The sequence below is a fragment of the Melanostigma gelatinosum genome (genome assembly GCF_949748355.1).
Source record: "Melanostigma gelatinosum genome assembly, chromosome: 9".
In the NCBI taxonomy this organism is placed as follows: domain Eukaryota; kingdom Metazoa; phylum Chordata; class Actinopteri; order Perciformes; family Zoarcidae; genus Melanostigma; species Melanostigma gelatinosum.
In genome coordinates, this window is record NC_136642.1 from 3985397 (window position 1) to 4006525 (window position 21129).

The window sequence follows — 21129 nt, forward strand, 5'->3', positions numbered from 1 at the left end:
ACCTGCATGTTTAAAGTTTGAGGAGGTGAGAATCACTTGCAGCTGCACTGAAGCGATGTGTTTCTGTGTTTCAGGACGCCTCCATCGCACATCGTTTCCATGTTATGAGGGAGAAGCATCCTGAGAAGTTCAACAGCAGGTACGTTTGCTTTTTGTTATTTTTTGTCAGTCTAGAAAAGGTAATGTGTGTAACCCAGAGGTTTCCAATGATCGGTGCAAAAGAAGTCACACTTGCCCTCCTGGTTTTCCCAGGAGACTCACGTTATTCATTGCCCACTCCCGGTTTCCTCCGGGGGTCACTAGTCTTCCATCTTTCTGCCGGTTTATGACAAATCTGAACACCTTTTCCCCCCATTTCTTTATCTACACATGTCTCTCGCGTTGTACAGCGTGTATATAAGCCCTATAATTCTTAAAGTACTGCTTCCATCCGGACAACAACAACATCAGACGGTGGCACAAGCCATTGGAAGTACTGGGTTTTAGAGTGCAGTGGTGCCAATGACACTTTGTGTTCAAAGGGCCTTCAGTGAGAAATAGAGAGAACTAAGAAAGAAATACTCAAGCAGGGCGAAAACACGAATGAATGACTGAAAAGAAACCTGAGATTCAGAAACCACTCCAGACGTGCAAATGATTTTTGTCCTGAGAATTTAAAGTAGAATTTAAGTATTGAACATTAAAATGCTGGCCTACTTATTCATTTGTTATTTTTATTCTTTAAAAGGCAACAACAAAGTCTCTGAAACTCAAACTCAAACCCTGCTGACTCGGAAATGGTTCATCAAAATAAGAGCGCAATTACAGAAATTGGACAAACTCTCGACCTACAATATTAACCAACCTGTGAAACTGTAAGTTGGTTTTAATTGGGTGTTCCAGTGATGACAAATGATGTCCTATCTGTACCAGGCAGCAACCTCTGGGTCTGAAAAAAGTGAAGCCAATGCAGAAATGCCTTAAACTTGCACTCTTTCTAATGGCCAGCAGGGGGCGACTCCTCTGGTTGTATAGAAGTCTATGAGAAAATGACTCTACTTCTCTCTTGATTTATTACCTCAGTAAACATTGTAAACATGAGTTGATGTCTCAATCTCTAGTTTCAAGTCTTCTTCAATACAGCGTGATGTTCATTTCGTAGATTATTGTCACATTGAGAATAAAATGGACCATAAAGCAAGGGAAGCTTTAGGGCGGGGCTACCTTGTGATATACAGGTCGCTGTTCTACCAGAGCCGTATACGGCGTCTCTACGTCACTCCTCCACCGTCCAAATATGGAGTGACGTCTCGATGACTACGTCCACTTCTTATATACGGTCTGTGATCTGTACTCGTAAAAGACATTTTGAAAAAAAATGTACATCATAAAACATAGAACATAGATTTTGGGAGTCTTCACGAGATATTTTATCGGCAACAATTATGCTGGTGAGGAATTTAAAAACTAATAAATAGAGTTTTAGAGTTCGCAAAAGTATTTTCAGTGCTTGTGATAAAACATGCAGCTTTTAAGTTGAAGGGGAACATTCCAGTCATTTGTCATTTTTGTTGAGACATTTAAAACATTTTCAGGAGAGCAGAGCGGCCTCTTCAGAATCTGAAATCATCGTCCTTCATGTCTGATGCTGGTGTTAGTCCATACAAACACCACTTCTCCATGCGTGGAGGTAAACGTCCTGAGGCTTATGAACATGAATGTTTCCTTTTTATGTTTAAACTAAAGCCCGTGATGGACACAAGTCTCCATTTTTAAAAAAGGTGAAAGAAGATGCTCTCTCAGTCCAAACAAAGCAACCGCCTGCTGCCCCCTTCATCAATCCTCTCCGGAGCTCAGCGTGACAAATGGACCGGCTTCATGTTTAGCATTTGTGATTACCTCGAGGAGATGCGTTCACCTTTGGAGACGAACAAATGTGGCATCTATGTTTCCATCAACATTTAACGTCTCCCATACGTCTCCACTAGCGCCGGGGAGTAATTGCAGGCCTAATTGAATTTGCTTGGCTAGTTTGACATCACGGATCAGTCAGACTGATGACACGCAGCCTCCTAATAATCCCATTTGTACTCATTATCATATTTTAGCCTGGCCTTAGTACAACATTTAGCCAACCATCCCTCTGCTGCTTGTTGCTCGATCGTGCGGATGTGCCGGCGAAATGGTCCAAGAGGGAAGTGGATGGGGTTTCAGTCGTATAATGGTGACCGATGGTTTGGAGGGAGGGGCCTACTGTAAAGATAGCGACTGTAGAGTTTCTGATGAAACAAAGGGGGTGCTGGGTAGTCATCGCCATGTTCTTGTCAAGAACCATTTTTCCTGCTTCAGTATCGGTGTGTCCCACTCTCAGTCAGCCGCTGTCCAGATCCACACACGGCCACTGCATCCCTGTTGTTTCACGCTCCGTTTTAAGCCTTTTTGTGAAAAATGATTTCGATATTTTAAGAAAATGATTCCGTCTGTTATTTGAATTCAATTAATAATTCAGGAGGGGGAATGGGTTTAGGATCTCTCTATTACACACTATCCTTTGCCAATTCAATAATGCATGATTATAGTTTTTCAAGGCAGCATAGATTTTGTTGGATTTGTCCAAAGGGCTCGTGTCCATTGGAAGCGTACTGCGACTCATCACGGAGTCGTTGTGCTGCAGCTCCAAACTCAATCTCAGCAACTTCAGTGACGATAGAGCAGCGTGTCTCTGGGGGGACGGTTTCCCTTCACTTGAATCTGCAAATAAGTGTGTTTTTGTCAAGAATGAATGAAAGGAATAATGATTTTGATGAGTTTTTGTCAACCTTTAAGCACCATGAAACTCACTTATACTGGACATATATCTACTGGAAGCTTTCTGTCCAAGCAACACTAATATTCAGTCTTTTCCATGAAAGGCCTGTACATAGAGACTTAAAATAATCATTAAAACAACAGTGATGCGGATAATAATAACACCACTTCGCAAATCCAGAACGTCAGACAGACGCATGGAAATTAAATGAACAACATGGCGCAAAATGATGAAAAACCAGTTTTCAATTAGATCCAAGTGAAAATTTAAATATATTTAGCGATGAAATTGTGGGATTATCTTGTATTTTGATCATCGTTTCACAAAGAAAACGCACAGAACAGTTGCAGAGTCTTCACATCAGACCAAGTTATACTGAACAGCTTTTTAACCGTTACTCAACCTCCCCTGCTCCTTTTACACTCGGGGAACTTAACTGATTGCTTCTATACCAGGTTCATGGTATCATACATTATGTCACGTAAAATTTAAATATCTAATTTTTCAATGTTTTAAAGACAAACTGGTTACAGGGGATTTTCTTTCGAAGGTAACGGTGGGAATGGAAAGAGACATTTTTTCACAAGCACAAAATGGTTTTATTTATTTTTTATATTTTTTCATTGAAATAATTATGTATTTTATTTTGTGATTCTTACATTTAATTAATTTCAGGATGACTAATCTACGTTTTGATCTTAAGTATTTAATCAAAGTATTTTACAGTCTTTCCAGCCCTTTCGAGATCCGCCTGTCGATCTCTGCAACATCTGTATTCCAATGTCCCCTGTCCATATGTAGAGAATACTAGAAAATAGAAAATCTCTTTCTTAAAATGCTTTTTAAAAAAACGCCAAAGCACTGTCGACAGAAAAATATAATCATGTGTTGAATAAACAGCATCTGAGCATATTTTTCATGGATTCTAAATGTTTATTTTGATTGCTGTCCTGTAGCTTTTTGAAGCCTTGTGTTTGCTCCTGAACAGAGTTCAAAGTCAAAATAAATAGGTTTATAAACACGTAAGGTTTCAGAACATGGGAAAAAGCAAAATGTCACATTTTGAATTCTTGTTTTTTTAATATCAGACAGCAGTAACGGCTCTTCACTTTCCATATGTACCAAATCTGTACATTTAGTCACCAGCTTGAATAATGAGCTTTAATCACCAGCCAAACAACATCATGTAGCTTTTGTTAATTATGAAATGAGGAGATTTTGTTGATGAAATGCAGGGGTCATACACCCCACCCCCTCTCCATCTCTCTCCTTCTATCCATCTTCTGTATTTGCACCTTGGGGTGATTACCAGGGCGAAGGTGTGAAGATTTGACACTCGGCAGATAGATTCATTTACTGCCACTGCCGGACCTGGAGGTGATAATGAGGTTGAGGATTAAAGGCAGACAATCAGTCGGCCTGTGACGAGGGCTGCGCCACCTCCTCCTCCCCCGTCGCCACTCCTCCTCCACCGCCTTGTTAAAATATACTACTCCCTTTTCCCCCCACGTTTTTTTTGCTGATCTCCCATGTAATTACACACTAATCTCTGGCTCTGAGGGGAAAGAGACAAGGGAAGAGAGGTGGAGGCAGAGAGAGAGAGAGCAGTTTCATTCTTATAAACTTACATCTTTTATTTGCCCTCTGATGTTCAGTTACTGCATCGACCAATTCTCAGTTTTAACATTCTGTAACTCGGATGACAATTCCAATTTCTGCACACCTCTAGGTGTTAGGGATTGGTTATATTTACTCGACACTGTAACTCGTATCCAATATGGTGACACTAAAGTGTAAGTGTGTTTGTTATTTAGGAGGACCAGTGCAGTGCGTGTTTGGGGCGTTGGCCCTCTGAGCATGTGACCGGCTGATTTCTTGGCTCCTGGTCTTGCTGTTCGCAGGGTTTTCGTTTGTTACCATTGAACGTGTTGCGTGTCCACGTTGCACTAAATTGAACACGGCGCTCCCTTGACTCCCCAGTAGTGATTGCGCTGTTTGACCCACAACCAGCGGGTCCTGCAGGTTGAAAATTATACCGTTTTCTGTGTTTTTGTTGAAGATTCTGGTCAGGTTGATGTACTTGATATGAAATTGCATTACTCTTTGAGGCGTCGTGCGACTTGAACCACATTTAGTCGCCGAGTGCTCGTATCGACCTCGTGTAATCCTGCATCGTTTCATAGCGACCTGCCTAACAATGGCTCTACAGCAACATGATGAATTTAAGCAACCCATTTTCCAGATGAGAACATCAACGTTGGAGGATTTGCTCTCTACAATGTCGGCACATTGCAGCCGTGGTATGAGGAACGATGTGGTGGACTGTGGTGAATGTAATTCATAGAGATACTGACCTCAATGGACATGCATCTGCAGCACCATTCATTCTTATACAAAACCTTCATAAATCTGTGAATATTATTCAAAATTTCTCTCGCCGATGAATAACCATGTCTTCATTTAAAAGTTATAAACACAATTTTATGGCTACATTTAATGTCCCATCAATCATACGTTATCATTTTAAATAACTAACATTCAAATCTTGACTGTCTCCTGTGCCACTGTACAAATTACGTCGATAACACGTGAGATCTTTGAGGGGAAACCTCTGATTTGGGGCGTTTCGGCTGCAGCGTGAAAGCCGCCGTTACTCCACCTGCGATGTTTGTTTATTCCGCGGCATCAATCACGACGCCTTGATGTTCCCGTGATATTTGCTCTGCATACCCGGATCTATTTTTGGTCCCGAGACATCTAACACCGTCACGGCGCTCCTCCAGAGCCGCTCTGCCCCCGTGCGCCCACAGGCTCTCGCTGTGCTGTGTAACCATCCTGAGTTAACCTTTCCTGAAGGCACAGGGAAGCCCAGGCATGGAGCACTCTTTAGCATAATGAGTATGTTCATCAAAGCCCTGCGATGTGCTGGATGGGGGCCGCCGGAATCACCAACACACGCACACATCCACACACCGAATGCTAATGTGCGTGTCGGCACGAACGTGTGTGTGTGCGCGCGTGTTTCCTGCTGAGCTGGGAACGGGGCCACAGGTGACGGCACTCTAAATTACACATATGCACACACTCGTTTAGGCAACACACACACACACACTCATGCATGGTGGACCTCAGTAGCAGCCGCCCTTGGACCTCATTTGAGGATGAAATCGTTTATGTGGCCAAAGTGTCATCTATAATTAATGAACACTTGTGTGTAATTTAGAGAGATCTCACCTGTGGCCCTGTCCCCAGCTCAGTGGGAACACACACACACACACACACACACACACACACACCACATAAACTCAAGTGAAGACTCTGCATACTACATACATAGAGTAGTATAATGATGAACTGAAGAAAATAGATATTTTAATAGATTAAAAAATATATTTAAAATATATTTAAACGGCCCTCATGGTTCACTGACTATCATTCCAACTCTTAAACACGTGGTTAACGTTGTGAAGTCAAACAAAAGCATTTGTTGAAGTTTAGGAAAAAACGGAAAAACACGTCACAAACATGGCTGTATTGAGTCAACGATTTTGTTTGGGACTACAGATGAAAAATAGCCTTTTGGCTGACTCTGGCACTTTTGCAGAAATGTTTTTATTAATGTGCACTGTCCCGTTCAAATAAACCAATGAATAGACTGTCTTGAGGCTTCGAGTTTGGCATCTTGGCCGTCGCCTTCTTGGGTTTTTTTGCAACCAGAAGTGACACGGCAGCATGGAGCGGAGTACAAACGGACATTCTTACTTCACTAAAATGTTACCATTATAATACATGATTCAAAACATGGACAACTCCCAGACCACACAACGCCGTGACAAAGACCTGTCATCAAATCAATCATCAAGGTAGTCCCGCCCTAAAGCATCCCCTGCTTTATCGTCTGTTTGACTCTAAATGGACCATAATGTACTAAATGAACATCATGCTGTATTGAAGAAGACTTGAAACTAGAGATTGAGACATAAACTCATGTTTACAATGTTTACTGAGGTAATGAATCAAGAGAGAAGTAGAGTCATTTTCTATAGACTTCTATACAACCAGAGGAGTCGCCCCCTGGTGGACACTAGAGAGAATGCAAGTTTATGGTAATTCCACATTGTCAGACCGCGTAGTACCCGCCTGGCACGTATGTTACCTGAGAGGCAGAAAAAACTTGCTGTGTTCGATCACATTGTCATGACCGAAAGATAATTGAATAAATGTGTCAGCATTTTTACCACTTCACTGCACCTTAGCTTGCTGAACGAGCTACCAAACAAAAAGTGCACTGCTAACATCAGTTTGTGAGCTAAATAGCTAATTGGCTAGTCGGGTGTATCACATTTAACTTCAAATGTCAAGAATGGAAGATGCTGAATATTGAGATTGATACCCTTCAATGCTGCTCAGCCCACTGGTCTTTGGTTTGTCATCTATAATTTAGCGACTGTGGCTAAGTGGAGAGCCGTCCTTCAATCAGGGGATCGGCGGTTCGATCCCCGGCTCTGCTCGTCGCATGTCGATGTGTCCTTGAGCAAGACACTTAACACCAGAATTGCTCCCGTAGCTGTGCCGACGGTGTATGAATGTGATAGAATCTGAATTGTAAGTTGCTTTGGGTGAAAGTGTCTGCTAAATGACTGTGATGTGATGTAATGTAATAGCCTTGCAAGTTTGTCGACAAGAGGTTTCTCTGATGCATTTACAAAATGCCTCTCAACAACAATAAACATGAAAATCATGTTTGACACAATTGTTAGCAAGCAGCGATGACATTTATCATTTCAGCTGGAGTACAAGTATGCTAAACTGTTAAAGCATTCCCTTAGCACTCATCCTGCTGCATGCTGCTCCAACGTCCAGCAAAGATGGATGAATATCAATGACGTCAATGATTGACAAATGCCGGGTTTAAAAGCTAACGGGGAGTGATACCTGACTCGGTTGCACTCTCACTGTAGAAACGAAATAGGATGGAAGTCAGTTCCCCTGCAGATGTGTTGCTGGAGGTGTCAGACCTCCGATAAACACCCCGAGCCTGGTAAACAACATGAAATCATTCATTAACAGCGAGGCTTTGTTCAGTTCATTTCAGGTGTCTTAACAGTTCCCAGACAGTATCACAAATGAGATTCTGTTTCACTTCAACTCTTATATTATTACAACACTTGTTTTTAATTGTTCAACAGCCATCTTAACAACACGCAGGTGTTAAAATCAATCACTGGAATCATTACTGGAATAATGTTTTAAAAAAAGCAAATTTTTCCATATAACGTTATATGCACTGTCACCAAATGGCTGCTGAAGAAACACTTGTATAATACAAAAATATGTGTCAAAGAAAAGGTATCAGAGGCGTCAAGCTTATCGGTTCACTTCTATTTGATCCGAAAGATGTTGGATATTTTACACCAGTATCTGTAGTTTTAGTACAACAAAAGGCAGCTTGGAATCATTGCAGTGCAACAGACAGAAATACATTTTTCAAACCGCTCGCTGCGTCTCTGAAGGCAAGACGATGCAACTCGGGTCATTTCTCAAACTGCCAGCCTGAGTCGGAGCGCTCCAGGCGGCGTCATGTTAAACAAAACAGTGCATTGATGCAATGCACAAAGAGTTGGTTATGTCGATGCGATATTTATCACCTCTGATCAAGAAGAAATTAGTGTGAAAATAAGGTCGTAGATCATCGTGGGTTAGATTAAGTGTCAGAGGGGAAGGAAATCAATGGCTCTGTGCTCGGCGTTCAGTGTGGCCGGTGGAGAGTGCATCTGAAGGTGCTGTGGCCTCAGGACAGCGCCGCTGCCTCTGACATCCTTTCATATGAGCTGACCAACCAGCGGAGGCTTGATGAACAAGGGTGTTTCCATTCAGTCTGTTTGAGCTACATTTGTCTTTCTGTTTCCTGACTCTTTTTCCCGGCGTTCGGTGTTTTTCTAAAGCAGCTTGTGTTTTCCTTTTTTCCTCGGCCGCACGGTTTGTATGTGTCCTCTTCTTTCAGTTTTGTTTCATGATTTGTTTGTGCAAATAAACGACACCTCGGTAGCGCTGGAAACCTGAGCCGCTGTTTTTCTTTTGGTGCGCCAGCTGTGAGTACAACAGCTGATCTTACATGAACACCGCTAAAGTTATCATTGCAGTACACTTTGCATTGATACACTGCAGGTAAAAATCACAGCAGAGGCCCATTGTGGCTACTCGGAGGATTGAAAACCTGCTACCTACCTGCTACTGAAAACACACATCGCTCCCACAGGGAACACATTGAAGGAACGTCTGAGATGTTTCTGGAAATGGGCACTTTATGTTCACATTTATTGCTCTTAGTGTAAAGTAAAATCCTCCTAATCTACCTTAAAAGTACCGTCTTACTCAAATGGACTCCCGATTAATCCATGCACACGCTGGCCACTGTGGACGACGCTCCTCACGGTCAGTCTGTCAGAGGAGTCCAGTGTTCAGCATCGGTCGGCAGATAACAAACGACAATCCGATCCGGCCGATGGGATGCTCCTAATTACCTAATGAACAGGGACATGAGGTGATTTGTTGCCATGGTGCGCTTGTTAGGGTAAGTGGTGGGAATCGACAGGACGGTCAGATGTTGTCTCTTACTGTATCTGCTCTTACCGTGTGTCTTCAGTGTCTTTTGGTTCTGCTGTACTTTGAAAAACCCAGATGTCGGGAGGGGAACAGTGGGTTAGTCGAGCTTTGAATGTGAACTAGGTCATTCCTTACAGGAAGTGTGTAGGATCTATTGGCAGAAATTTATTATAATATTCATAACTATGTTTTCATTCGTGTACGATTACCTCACACTAAGAATCGTTGTCCACCATGTTGCACCGCAATGTTTCCACAGACTAAACACTGGCCCTTGCGAGGGCCTTTTCTCATCTTTGCGTTACCTGGTGGCCACCAGGATGTTCTCCGAGACGCTTTGAAAGGGAGAGGTAAACGAAGGGGTATTCAGTTGCTTGCAATCTGCAGCCTCACCACTAGATGCCATTAAATCCTGCACACTACTCCTTCAAAGTAAAATCATAACAAATGTCTAGCAGGTGAATGACGCAGCAGTTCGGAGACTGCAGTGTTTTTCCATGAAGAAATATTTAAAATTCATGCAGAAGAACCAGAGAGGTTATCGTTCTGATTCCACACCTTGGAAAAGCCAGACGCCTACATTACCCACAATGCAACTCGACAACCTACAGTTCCATTGGAGATTCCTACAGCTTGCCAAATGTGTATCTCCACCGCAAACTGCAGTTATGTGTTGCTTTCTTCTAGTTTCTCATTTCCTCTCTTAACGTTCAGTGCATTTCAGATTTTTTACTTCTTTGAAACTGTCAACTAGCACAGATGCGCCTTCAACTCAGTTTATGGCGCCTAGAAGAGAATCCATGCCTTTTCACATTCATTTCCATTGACTTTTTTTTAGCTCTAAAACTCAGCTTCAACACAGCAATAGCAACGCGTCTATGCATCCAGAACATTCCTTGTCTCGTGTCTGGCTTCATTCTCCGACCACTCGTTTTGAATATGCTTTTCAAAGTGGCCACCTTCATTTGTTTGTTTGCAAAGTTGCCCAGGCCTGTGTGCATGTGTTCTCTTGGGTTTGACTAGTGAGCTTACAGACTGATGAGGATGAGGAGGAGGATGATGATGATGCTGGGGAAGATGTAGGGGTGTGTTGTTGTGGAAAACCTCTCAGCGTGGCCCTGTCGCCCTCCTGCCTCTTCCCACCTCCCTCTGCTCCCATCCCTCTTCTATTGACCATGTTGCACATTATAAATCAACTGTGAGTTGGGCTACCTTGCAAGTTAATGAAAGCTCATTTATAAAGTGGCTAAATGGTCCTGACAAAAGTCCTAATGAGGAAATCAATAATTCAGTGATTGTTACTCTTCTTATACTAATACGTTCCTCTCGTAGCGCTTTGAGTCCAGCTACGAGAAGGCCGTTCTTTACTGTGTTCAGTTCTGCGTGTCAGCAGCGTTGTTGTTGTTTTTTTTTCCCGTCCTTGAAGCTTTTTGATGAATTGTGTGTTGTTGTTTCTTGGAAAGATTAAAAGGCTTTTGCGATCCGCGGGACGGCATGGCGCTGATTCAACGCTGTGATGCTGCTTCGAGTGACGCACATTGTGATTTTCTTGACGACCGCTTTTGCTCTTTCTCCCGCCTCAATTTTCTGCTTTTAATCTCTTCCCTCCTCTATTTAGGGCGCCTCTGTCGGTGCCCTGTTAGCTAGGTTCCTAGCTTAGCTTAGCCCGATGCTAATGCAACCTCGGCAGGTTTGACAGCAGGCCTGTTGGTGATAGCACTGGCATGGCCTCACCTGCAGATAATGCAGAGTCATAGAAACAGAATAAGATTAGAACGGACAGTCTCTGGGAATACGAGGCAGAAACGAGTGATAAGAGGCAGAATGGTGGGTCGAAAATAAGGAAGGTGCCGAATTAGCCATGTGCCTCAGTTTGTTGCACGGAGAGTATGTATTTTTTTAGCAACGGCTGTTAAACCATGGGATATTTCTCGGGATAAAGGTTCGTCGCACGAATAAAAACAAGTTAAAAATTCAATCCATAACTTCCCCCAATGGCCTGAACTTGTGCAGGTGACCAATTCTGAATCTTTTTAACCTCGTTCCCTTTCATTATCAAAGATAAATTGATGCATTGTGCTTATTCGTGATTATTGGAGAAATATTAATACGTTTTTTCTATTTTTGGGGCACTGTAAGACGTCTTTTACCACGATTAGTATGAATTCAAGGATACACAGACCGCCGTTACACAACTAATAAGAAATAAAAACAGTATGATACAACGGTGCAACAAATAATCAATACGCCGATACAAAAGAAAAAGACATTTTATTAGTGTAGTCATGAGAGTAATGTACCATAGCAGCATGTGGACAGATGGTGACTCACCCCTGCGAGGTCATTGATCATCAGCCTGAGCGGTGGGAGTGTGTGTGCTGCAGGAAGCCCGGAGAGCAGCACCCCAGTCCTCCGTTAATTGCAGGGGCAGTTAGATTACCCTCTTACACCCCTCACTGGGCCCTAATGCTGGGCATGGGTACCCACTAGCGACCCCATGTGCTCCCTCAGATGCCTCCTTTAACTGGCTTTAGATTCATCATCATGCGTCAATATGTGATTAATGAGCCACATTATGCATTCTTCGGAGATTAATGACTTTGTGACTTTGGTCAGCGGTAAACATTCGAGGTGTATTTCCTGTGTAGTTTCAGAGGATCCTCTCTTCAAGCATGAATCAAACACACCTTTACAGAGTGGACTCTTTTTCACGAGCTCAGCATATAACGGATTGGAGACCGAAGAGAAGAAGAGATGCTGCGACTGTACACGCTTCAGTTTTTGATGTGGGGGAAACACTCCTCCATGTTTCCTCTCTATTCTTGATCCCTTTGCAGTTCCTGTTGTCTTGTTTTCTTTCAGAACAAAGAATAAGCTGTGGTACTTTGAGTTCGGCACCTCGGAAACCTTTTCGGCGACGTGTAAGAAGCTCCACGACTTTCTGGAGGTTGAGGTAAATCAAACCACATATGTTCTGGTGTTCTTTTGGCCTTGTAGAAAAGGAAAACGGAAAAGAAAGTAAAGTCACGGCTTTCATGTGCTCTCCTATGTGAATCCCTAGCAATCGCACAGTCTGTTATTATCATAATATTCTGATAAAAACCATATGCACATAAATGCAGATATGTTCTCAGCCAAGAACAATGGCGCCTGTTAAAACGTATTCTTGTCAGCCCTTGTTCCTTAAATGGCACACATTTGTACTCGTTTCAAATTCACCCAGACAGAGTGTTGATGTGTGAAGGCTATCTGTGCACCTCCCCACCCGTCAGTTCAACATGCAGGTAATTAGCCCTACACGACCCTGCTGTGTGTGATATTGAGTGATAATGAAGACGGTGTCTCTACAATTCATCTTCCCCCTTCTCACAGCTATCCACAGAGTGCCGAGGTCGTCATTAATTAGTGCTCGATAAGTACCCACGGTACTGGAGGAGGTAGGAAGATCCATACTGGTATAAAATCTACTATTTAGAGTATTACTGGCCTTTGTCAGCTTAATCAGATCAACTTGACAGGAGGAATTGTGGTATTACACAAAGACTCAGGTTAAGCCACCAAATAGAGGTGCAGGCTCAGGTTGAGATGGAAAGAGAGGACTCGGTCTAATCCTCAGTCTGTGGAACACCGAAGAGACGGATTCAGGTTTAGGCTCAGATAAATAATCAGACAGACAGAGTAGGGCTTGAATGGAGATGCAGGGTCAGGATCAGACGGAGAAACAAGTGAATGTTCAGAAAGACGGATATAAGTTTAGGCTCAGTCAGAAATACATATTTAGGCTCAGGCTTAAAGAGAAAAACAGATTTAGGTTCAGGTACAAACTGCGTTAAACAAACTTGTTTTCTGACATTTTACTCTGCAGAAGCTTTTTGATATGAACTCGGGATGGTGGCTGTCGAATCAGGTCCGGACCTTGTTGCCCTTTCACACAAGCTGCACACAACAGTTTGTCCATGTCAGGCGCTTTCTCGCCTGGTGAAAAGTCTCTGTTTGGTTTGGGCGAGGGGTGGCTCCTGGGTTGAGAGTGCTGGATGTAGGATATGAGAAAAAAATGCTGGCATCCGACTTCAACCTTCGTGCCGAACAAGTCACTTTGACTTTTTGTGTTTTACCTCTTCTTCTTTCTCCTTTCTAAAAGTGTGATGGCGTTACGTTGGACCTCAGCAGCATCTCCTTGGAAGGCATTGCCATTCTCAACATTCCCAGCATGCACGGCGGCTCCAACCTTTGGGGCGAGAGCAAGAAGAGGAGGGGTAACCGCAAGGGGGGCAAAAAGGGCCAAGACAGGAGGACACCAGTGCTCGACCCCAAGGAGCTCACGTTTGCAGTTCAAGGTAGCTTTGACAGCATGAGAATGAATACATTCATGACTGTTGTCTGTTGGTGTTACATCGTGGAAAACACCATTACGAGTTCGCACAGTGTTCGTGTTGTTAGCCACGCTAGCTGCACGGGTCTTGGGATGGCAATGTTGGCTTTTTACTTATTTATATTCAATACCGACCGTACGGAGTGCCATGACATCTTTTGAACATTCATGGTGCCCAGAGGATAAACCCTGATGACTTCTGAGCTAAAGCTAAACTCACCTACATGGTAAACCAAGTTAACATTGTCATTATGACGTCGCCATGCTGACGTTAGCATTTAGCTCAAAGGTCAGCCTCACGAAGCCGCTAGTACGCCTGTAAACTCTTCACCTTCTTTTAAACACAAAACCTTTTTAAAGATGTGTTTAAAAGTCAGAAAGTTCAACACGCAGGGAGGTAATTGGCAAATCAGCACTTTCAAAGCCCTGCATCTGCTGTAGATCATTGTTTGTTTGCGTTATTGGATAATACCGTGCGTTCAATAGTGTAGCGAGGCTCTTTCGCCTGAAGCCCACATCAGACGGTGTGTGTCCTTGCTCCTATCAGACAGATCAAAGACTAAACTTTCGACCAAACTTTTCCAGAGTGCATGAATATTTCACCGATGACAAGGTGAATCATAGCTCGCAGGTTTTGTTTGCAAAGAAGAGGTACAATCATGTCACCGTTTGGAACTGTCACTTGTGTATTAATGGTTTGTGTCGGCTCCGGTGGACAGGCTCAGTTAAGAGGAGCGGACTGAGTGGGGGGTGTTAGGCATTCCCCTGAATCCATTTATGTCAAAAGGAAGCCCGTCAATGGGAATATATGAATGAACGAAGCAGAAGGAGTCAGCTGCTCTGTGATAACTGTTGAAATGGTGTGAGCCACTCGAAGGGCATCTTATAAAAAGGAAGAAATATCAAGAATCGTTGTAGAAGAAGTATTCCAATCCAGTATGTAAAGTATGGTAATACCAGTCAAAAGGAGTAGAGATGCATTCACCAGAGATGATCCTGGTAGCGTTGGTTTCCCCCTCGGGGGTTGATGCCCAACCGTAACCGTGTATTTCCCATCATGTCTAACTCCTGTCCGCTCAGTTGATGAGTTTTAGGTTTCATGGTGAGAAGGTGTTTTTTTACTCTGGGATGAAGTGGATGTTACAACCAGTGTGGTCTGAAACATGGCGAGTCAGTGGGGATTTCCAGACGTGGCTGCTCGTGATCCTTTTGAGACTTCACTGGTCACGGCATGGCTCGTGATCTCCTTGTTCCTGATGAGATTCCCTTTTTTTGTTTCCTTTGGATTTCAGAAGCTGTTGCACCTTCAAAGTAAAAGCTTGTTAGAATCTGTCAATATATGGATAATTAGTCCCGAATATACAGCAGCAGCATTTAATGTACCTGATGAAAGAAAAGGTGTTCTGTTTTGTAAAGTGCTGTTCATTACAGCAGGGCCGGTGAGGCAGTTTAAGAAAGTGGAATAAATATCAATTATCAACCAAATCAAAACAGACTATCTTTTTACAAGTGCTGCTGCATGCTGGGATGCTGGTAACTTCCCACATGGGAGTGTTGGATGAAGGTGCAGTGTGGCCCAGACTGTGAGGGTGATAGTTGATCAATTCAAAGCTCAACTTTGCTACAATGAACACTCCATTAATCCCTGAATAAAAATCAATCGGCGAGAATTAAAAAACGAAAAGGGGGCTACTGCCTGAACCTGGAAAGGCACTTAGTGTGAGCGGGGAGTGTGTATTTGTGTGCCACTGCGTCTCTGTCTGTTTGTGCCTGTTTATTGATGTGTGTGTGTGTGTGTGTGTGTGTGTGTGAGAGAGAATGGATGCCCTTGTGGAAGGTGCCCTCAAGGTGAGCCGCCTTACTTGTCAGATCAAGAGAACGACGTATTTAGAGGTAAACACAGGAGTGCATTAGCCCAGAGGGGGCACCGGCGAGCACGATGCACGGATCAAACTGTTGGCTGGGATTATTTTGTGTGTGTGTGTGTGTGTGTGTGTGTGTGTGTGTGTATGGGTGGGTGGAGGGTGGCTGCAGGATAAAAAAAACCTGACCTTTCGGGAGCTGTTAAATCGTCCCGCTGGTGACGCCAGGAGACAAGCCCCTCAGGTGGAAGGGAATGGCTGCGGAGTGAATTATTTAGAATGGGACTGAGGTTTTTGCAGGGGAAGGGGTGGAAGGGAGGGGGTCCGTGCGTGGGTGGAGGGGCTGATGCTTGGGACTGATGCCCCACGACAAGCCCCGTGAAGCTTCCACTGGAGGATTGGCCTCCGCACGCCCTCCTCCTCCTCCTCCTCGTCCCCGCCGCCATTCCTCTTTAGTTTTGCTTCCAGCTGATGGGCTGCTGGTCCTGCTCTGCTCCCTCCCTGCTGTCACCGTGCAGCCACCGGCCTCGACAGTTAGTTGTGTGACAGTGACAAGGACGCCGGTTCTTATCCCACACTCTTGACGGGAAGACGTGACTGCCGAGATTAAAGCCACGGCGCTGCTTTTGTGAATCTCCCACTCACACTCACATGGCTCACATGACTCTCTCTCTTACTCTGCGTTGTCACCTTCACTGCCTGTTTGTTTATCGCAGTCAAATATTGCCTTCAACACTTCACAGAATGTTGATTGTAGGTTGGGTAAGGGGGGGGTGTTTCAGTTTATATTTGGCCTCAGGCTGCTTGTGTGTTAATATTTCATCATCCTTCTTGTGTAAACAGTGAGGTGACTCCATTTCTCTCCCAGTCTGTCTCTAGGAAGTAAACATGACGGCTTTCTTCTAAATTTGGCAGAGTCCCCTTTTGATTATTGTTCCAGGTTTCATTCGCAGCTCTAATGAAATAAATAATGGTTGGTGATTCAAAATGAAGAGTCACCAGTAAATCGTATGAAATCTGGCTTTCACTCATTGAAATGTGTCTGTAAGTTGAGCTAAAATGAGCTAAGATTTATTTCCCCATTTATATTTGCTTTCTCAGGTTTTGGTTAAAACAAGACAAACAGGAATAGTTTGACATTTTTAAAACGGTGGAGTCAAAATAACAATTTGTTGTTTTACGGGGGGTTATGTGGACTACTATTTATTTATTTTATGTTCATTAGTGAGCTTTAAAGGTGCTGGTAGGCATATTATCCCCCTTTGCTTCCAGACTTTATGCTAAGCTAACAGTTCTCACAGTTCTCATACTCTGAGTCCAGGTAGCGCTCTTACACAAACATTTCTAGACCCAAATATAGTTGTATTGTCAGGATTGGTTTAGAAATTCTCAGGTCATCTCGAAGTTAATGGTTTTACCCGAAACATGCAGGTCAAACATGTGTTCTTGTGTTTTTATCAACCTGGTTGACCTTGTTTTATTTAGCAGAGAGGCTCTGTGGTCTTTCTTGGGAATACTGGCTCTTTGTAGCCCCGGGGCAATAAGGAATCCTTATCGCCATGGTCCATCACGCGTGTCAGCACGGGCCCGTGTGAGCCGTTTGCGTTAACGTGAGAAGTCACAATGGGGGGCTTTAAAGCCCAGTGTCAGCGGGTCAACCTGCTGGGCATGTACACGCACTCCTCCGCTCCGACCCTGGAAAGCACCGCACTCACAGGATAGGGACGGACGCGTGTCCGTCAGCACGGTGACAGCTGAACGCCACAGCTCGGCATCGACAACGACACCTCACGAGAACAGCGACATTACCCACGACACTCCTTCAGGAAACCCACGCGGCTCAAGAGAAGCACGACGGCGATGGAGCGGCGTCGGTGGCAGCGAGCGGCTAAAAGCGGGTCTTGGATTTCAATTAGTGTCTGTGTGCTCCCAGCAGCGAGGCAGCAGCTTCTTAATTCGTGGAGGGACGAGTCGATGGAGGGTCGGAGGCAGAGCGGGCCCCCGGAACAGATGGGCCCGGCGTGACACTGGGCTTCCAGCTGGGGCAAAATCAATGCTCATAACTGCAAAACAGAAGAGGAATTAATAATTATAATATCACAAGATTGCTCTGCATTGCCGGTGCAATCTAATTAATAGCTGTTTTGTTTGTAGCTTGTTCTTGTTGCCTTTTCTCTTCTCTTGCTTTATGTAGCATATGTTCCTGTATGAAACCCTGCAAAGCTACCGCCATGATTTTACTTTTAAGGCACTTTATTCTTGCTTACAGTACTAGAATTTTCTCATTTTTTTCTCATTTTTCTAGGTTGTGGATATTAACCCATTTGAGCCTGCAACGGAAATTTGTAATTCTCGTTTGTGGAAGTGATCTCTGGGTTTTCCTCAGCACAAATCTGGAGAAAATTCAAGAATTAGCCAATTATTCTTTATTCTTTGGGCACATGGGGCTACTTTCTGCTACTGCCATTATATTTTTGGAAGAAATAGTACTCCTATGCCCCCTAAATATAGTATGATAAGGTAATGGCTGTACCTTTAAAACTACAAGGAGCACAATTTGGTATCTTTGAACCTAATGTCAAGGATTAAATGTGAAATTAAAACCTGACTTTGACGAGGGACAGAAGTGTATTTTTCATGCGATGTAAAAATATCTAAGTTATACTGTTAGATACTCGCCCAAAATTTGTCCTCACCAGATTTCAAGACTTTCAATCAATCAGAACAAATGTTGTGACATTTTTCCTTTTCATACTTTGGCCACAACAGCAGCCTCCATGAGCGCTGCAGGTCTGGCTCCTCCGACGTGGCGTTTATTTACAGATCTGTTCTTTGTGTCTTAGAGCTGTCTGACCAGCTGCTGGAGGTGGTGGGGCTGGAAGGAGCCATGGAGATGGGTCAGATCTACACCGGCCTGAAGAGCGCTGGGAGGCGCCTGGCACAGTGCTCCTCCGTCACCATCAGGTCAGCGTTCAGCTGGACCACCACTCACTGATTCAACCATGATTGGTTGGCTTTCTTGTTGGCATCTTTGCTAGAATTTGTTAGCATTAGGGAACAATCAACAATCCTTTGGCCTGGAGATGAAAAAGTCCTACAAAAAAGTCTGTTTAATAATAATAATAATAATAATAAAGGCTATTCATAGGTCAAAGTTATTTTTTAACAAAGTGAAGAAAGAAGAGAATTGTCTTACATATTTAAGCATTGAAATATTAGACGGTATTAGACGACCTGTTAGCTGAACATTAAGTTACCTGGTGCAACACTTTAAGAATTTAGGTTTTTATTATTTTTGACAAAGTTTGATCGTGACATGTTTTCTTCACTGGCAGAACCAGTAAATCCCTCCCCATGCAGATCGATGGGGAGCCTTGGATGCAGACTCCCTGCACGGTAAGTCATTAAAGGTTTCTAGCATCTCTGACGACACCCATCTTCCATGTTGTGCGTCATCACAAGTGTGATCTGTTACACTTGTAGCCGCGTGTACTGTCGGTGTGGGGGTGTACTGAGTATACGTCACTACACCGCGGCAGCAGAAATACTCGGGTTTCAGCTGGTATTTAATCCATTAGCATTATCTCAATAGCAGCAAAATTGTGCCGTTTCAAATGTAATTTGTTTAACAGGTGAAGTTTAAAGGCTTGATGTTAACTTACATGACTTTAACTCTATGGGACAATGCACTATAATTGACCATGTTGTTTTGACGTTAATGCTGGATTTTACTCACATTCAGGAGCAGTTTTATAATGAGACAGATGTGATAAACTTGGTATTTAGTGCCGTATCTGTTCTTTCCATTTGTCCCATAGATTGCGTCGTGCAGTAATTTATCACAACTATGTTATGATGCAAGTCCTCCTTCTCCTAATTTGCTTCCCGTCTGCGTCTCAAACATGTGCTGCGACGAGTGTTTGCCCTCCGTCCAAGTTGTTCATTTTATCGAAAATGAAATTCCTCAGTTTGCGTTGATTAGGGTTGTGTTTAGTTTTAATTACAGCACCGCTGCAGATGAAGTGCTGCTGAGATCTACATATGGATTGCTCAGGCAAAGCTAAAGAAAAACAGTGCATGACAAAACGAGGAGCCTGTAAGTGCTCTTGTGTCTGCTGGCACAACTCCACGCAGCAAAGTTAGGATCTGACAATCCATAATTGTGCTGCAGTGATTTCCACGGCGAGTTATTCATACTGTTTGTCTGAGCTGAATTTGAATCAGTCGACCTGTTAAATCCTTATAAAAACACCACAGTTCAAGTGGGACGTTAACCCACTAATTATTAACAACAACAACTATGCAAATGCGTCTCGGATCCTCGGCGTGCGTAACATATTCAACACCGTTCAACTATTTGCATTTCGAAGTGACACATGACACGTATCACTGTCTCTTTGACAACTGGGTCTTAAAGAACCTGCTGCAAACTGACATTCTGGTTTAAAATAAATACTTCAAATATTAAATATAAAACCCACTTAGTTTCCTTAGTTTGGCTGATTTTTGATGGCAGGAGGGAGAAGAATGAATCGATAATTTATTGTAATTGTTTTTAATTTCGAAGAGCCGCATTGCTCTGTAACTGGGGCTCTTGACATATAAATGCTTGATGTTGCATTTTTAAAACGGAGCTCAGTTGTCCTCCAAATGTATTTCAGGTATTCTTTTAGATCCTCATGTGAGTGTTTTCCTTGAAAAGGTTATCATTTTTTGTATTTTGTAATGCACATCAGAAACATCAAACTCAATCACGTTTAATGATGGCAGAGAGCCAACAAACGCTGGTGATTACTATGAGTCAGAGTGCAAGTACAATAAATGGCAGCTTTCCTTTGAAGTGAACGTGGTCCCGTTTAATGCAGATGGCAGCATTTCCTCTCCTCATTACTGCGTTTAGACTCTTAGTGCAGCAGTATAATGAACTGTGTGCTTGATATGGAAACCCTTGATGGTTGATATTTGTTGTTCCATTGATCTACAATTTCAACCTTCAGCAGAAATGGCATCATTGTTGGGAAACAGGATCTTGTCAGATTTTATACCCATAAAGACCTACTTTATCATAATCCAGCATAATGTTTCCATTAATTCAGAGACGTGAACCCCAGGGATTCTCAAAGTTTGTCACATTAAGGACCAAACGGGCCCCATTTGACAAGAACCCATATGGACCCATTGCTGTGGGTGCATGCCTGAAATACGTTCTGTGGGTAGATGGCAATGGGTAAAATCAAACACTTTGTTTGAATTTGGGCGCTTCCACATCGCGTCCTTTCCTTACTGAAGTTTTGTAGCAGAATTGCTCTTGCTTTGCTTTGCATCGCCACCTTATCTTCCTTTACTTTCCCCAAAAAACTGTTTTTAAGCTTTTTTTAAAAGTAGTTAATTTTTCAGGTGAGCAAGTAACCATTTAGACGCCCAAAGTAATCGAAGGGGCGTGCTAGCTAGCTAGCTACTACCACTAGCTAGCAGACGGACAGACAGGTTGGTTTAATGCA

The 21129-nt window shown here is 43.3% G+C and overlaps 1 protein-coding gene across 1 annotated transcript in view; it reads left to right on the forward strand.

Moving 5' to 3' along the window:
- dgkb (diacylglycerol kinase, beta) overlaps window positions 1-21129 on the forward strand; it is a 59184-nt gene that overhangs the window by 36061 nt on the left and 1994 nt on the right. Inside the window, exons 20-24 of the mRNA XM_079275683.1 lie at window positions 75-139; window positions 12257-12347; window positions 13536-13731; window positions 18472-18592; window positions 18964-19024. Of these exons, the coding sequence (XP_079131809.1) occupies window positions 75-139; window positions 12257-12347; window positions 13536-13731; window positions 18472-18592; window positions 18964-19024 (534 nt within the window). The remainder of the gene's footprint in view (window positions 1-74; window positions 140-12256; window positions 12348-13535; window positions 13732-18471; window positions 18593-18963; window positions 19025-21129) is intronic.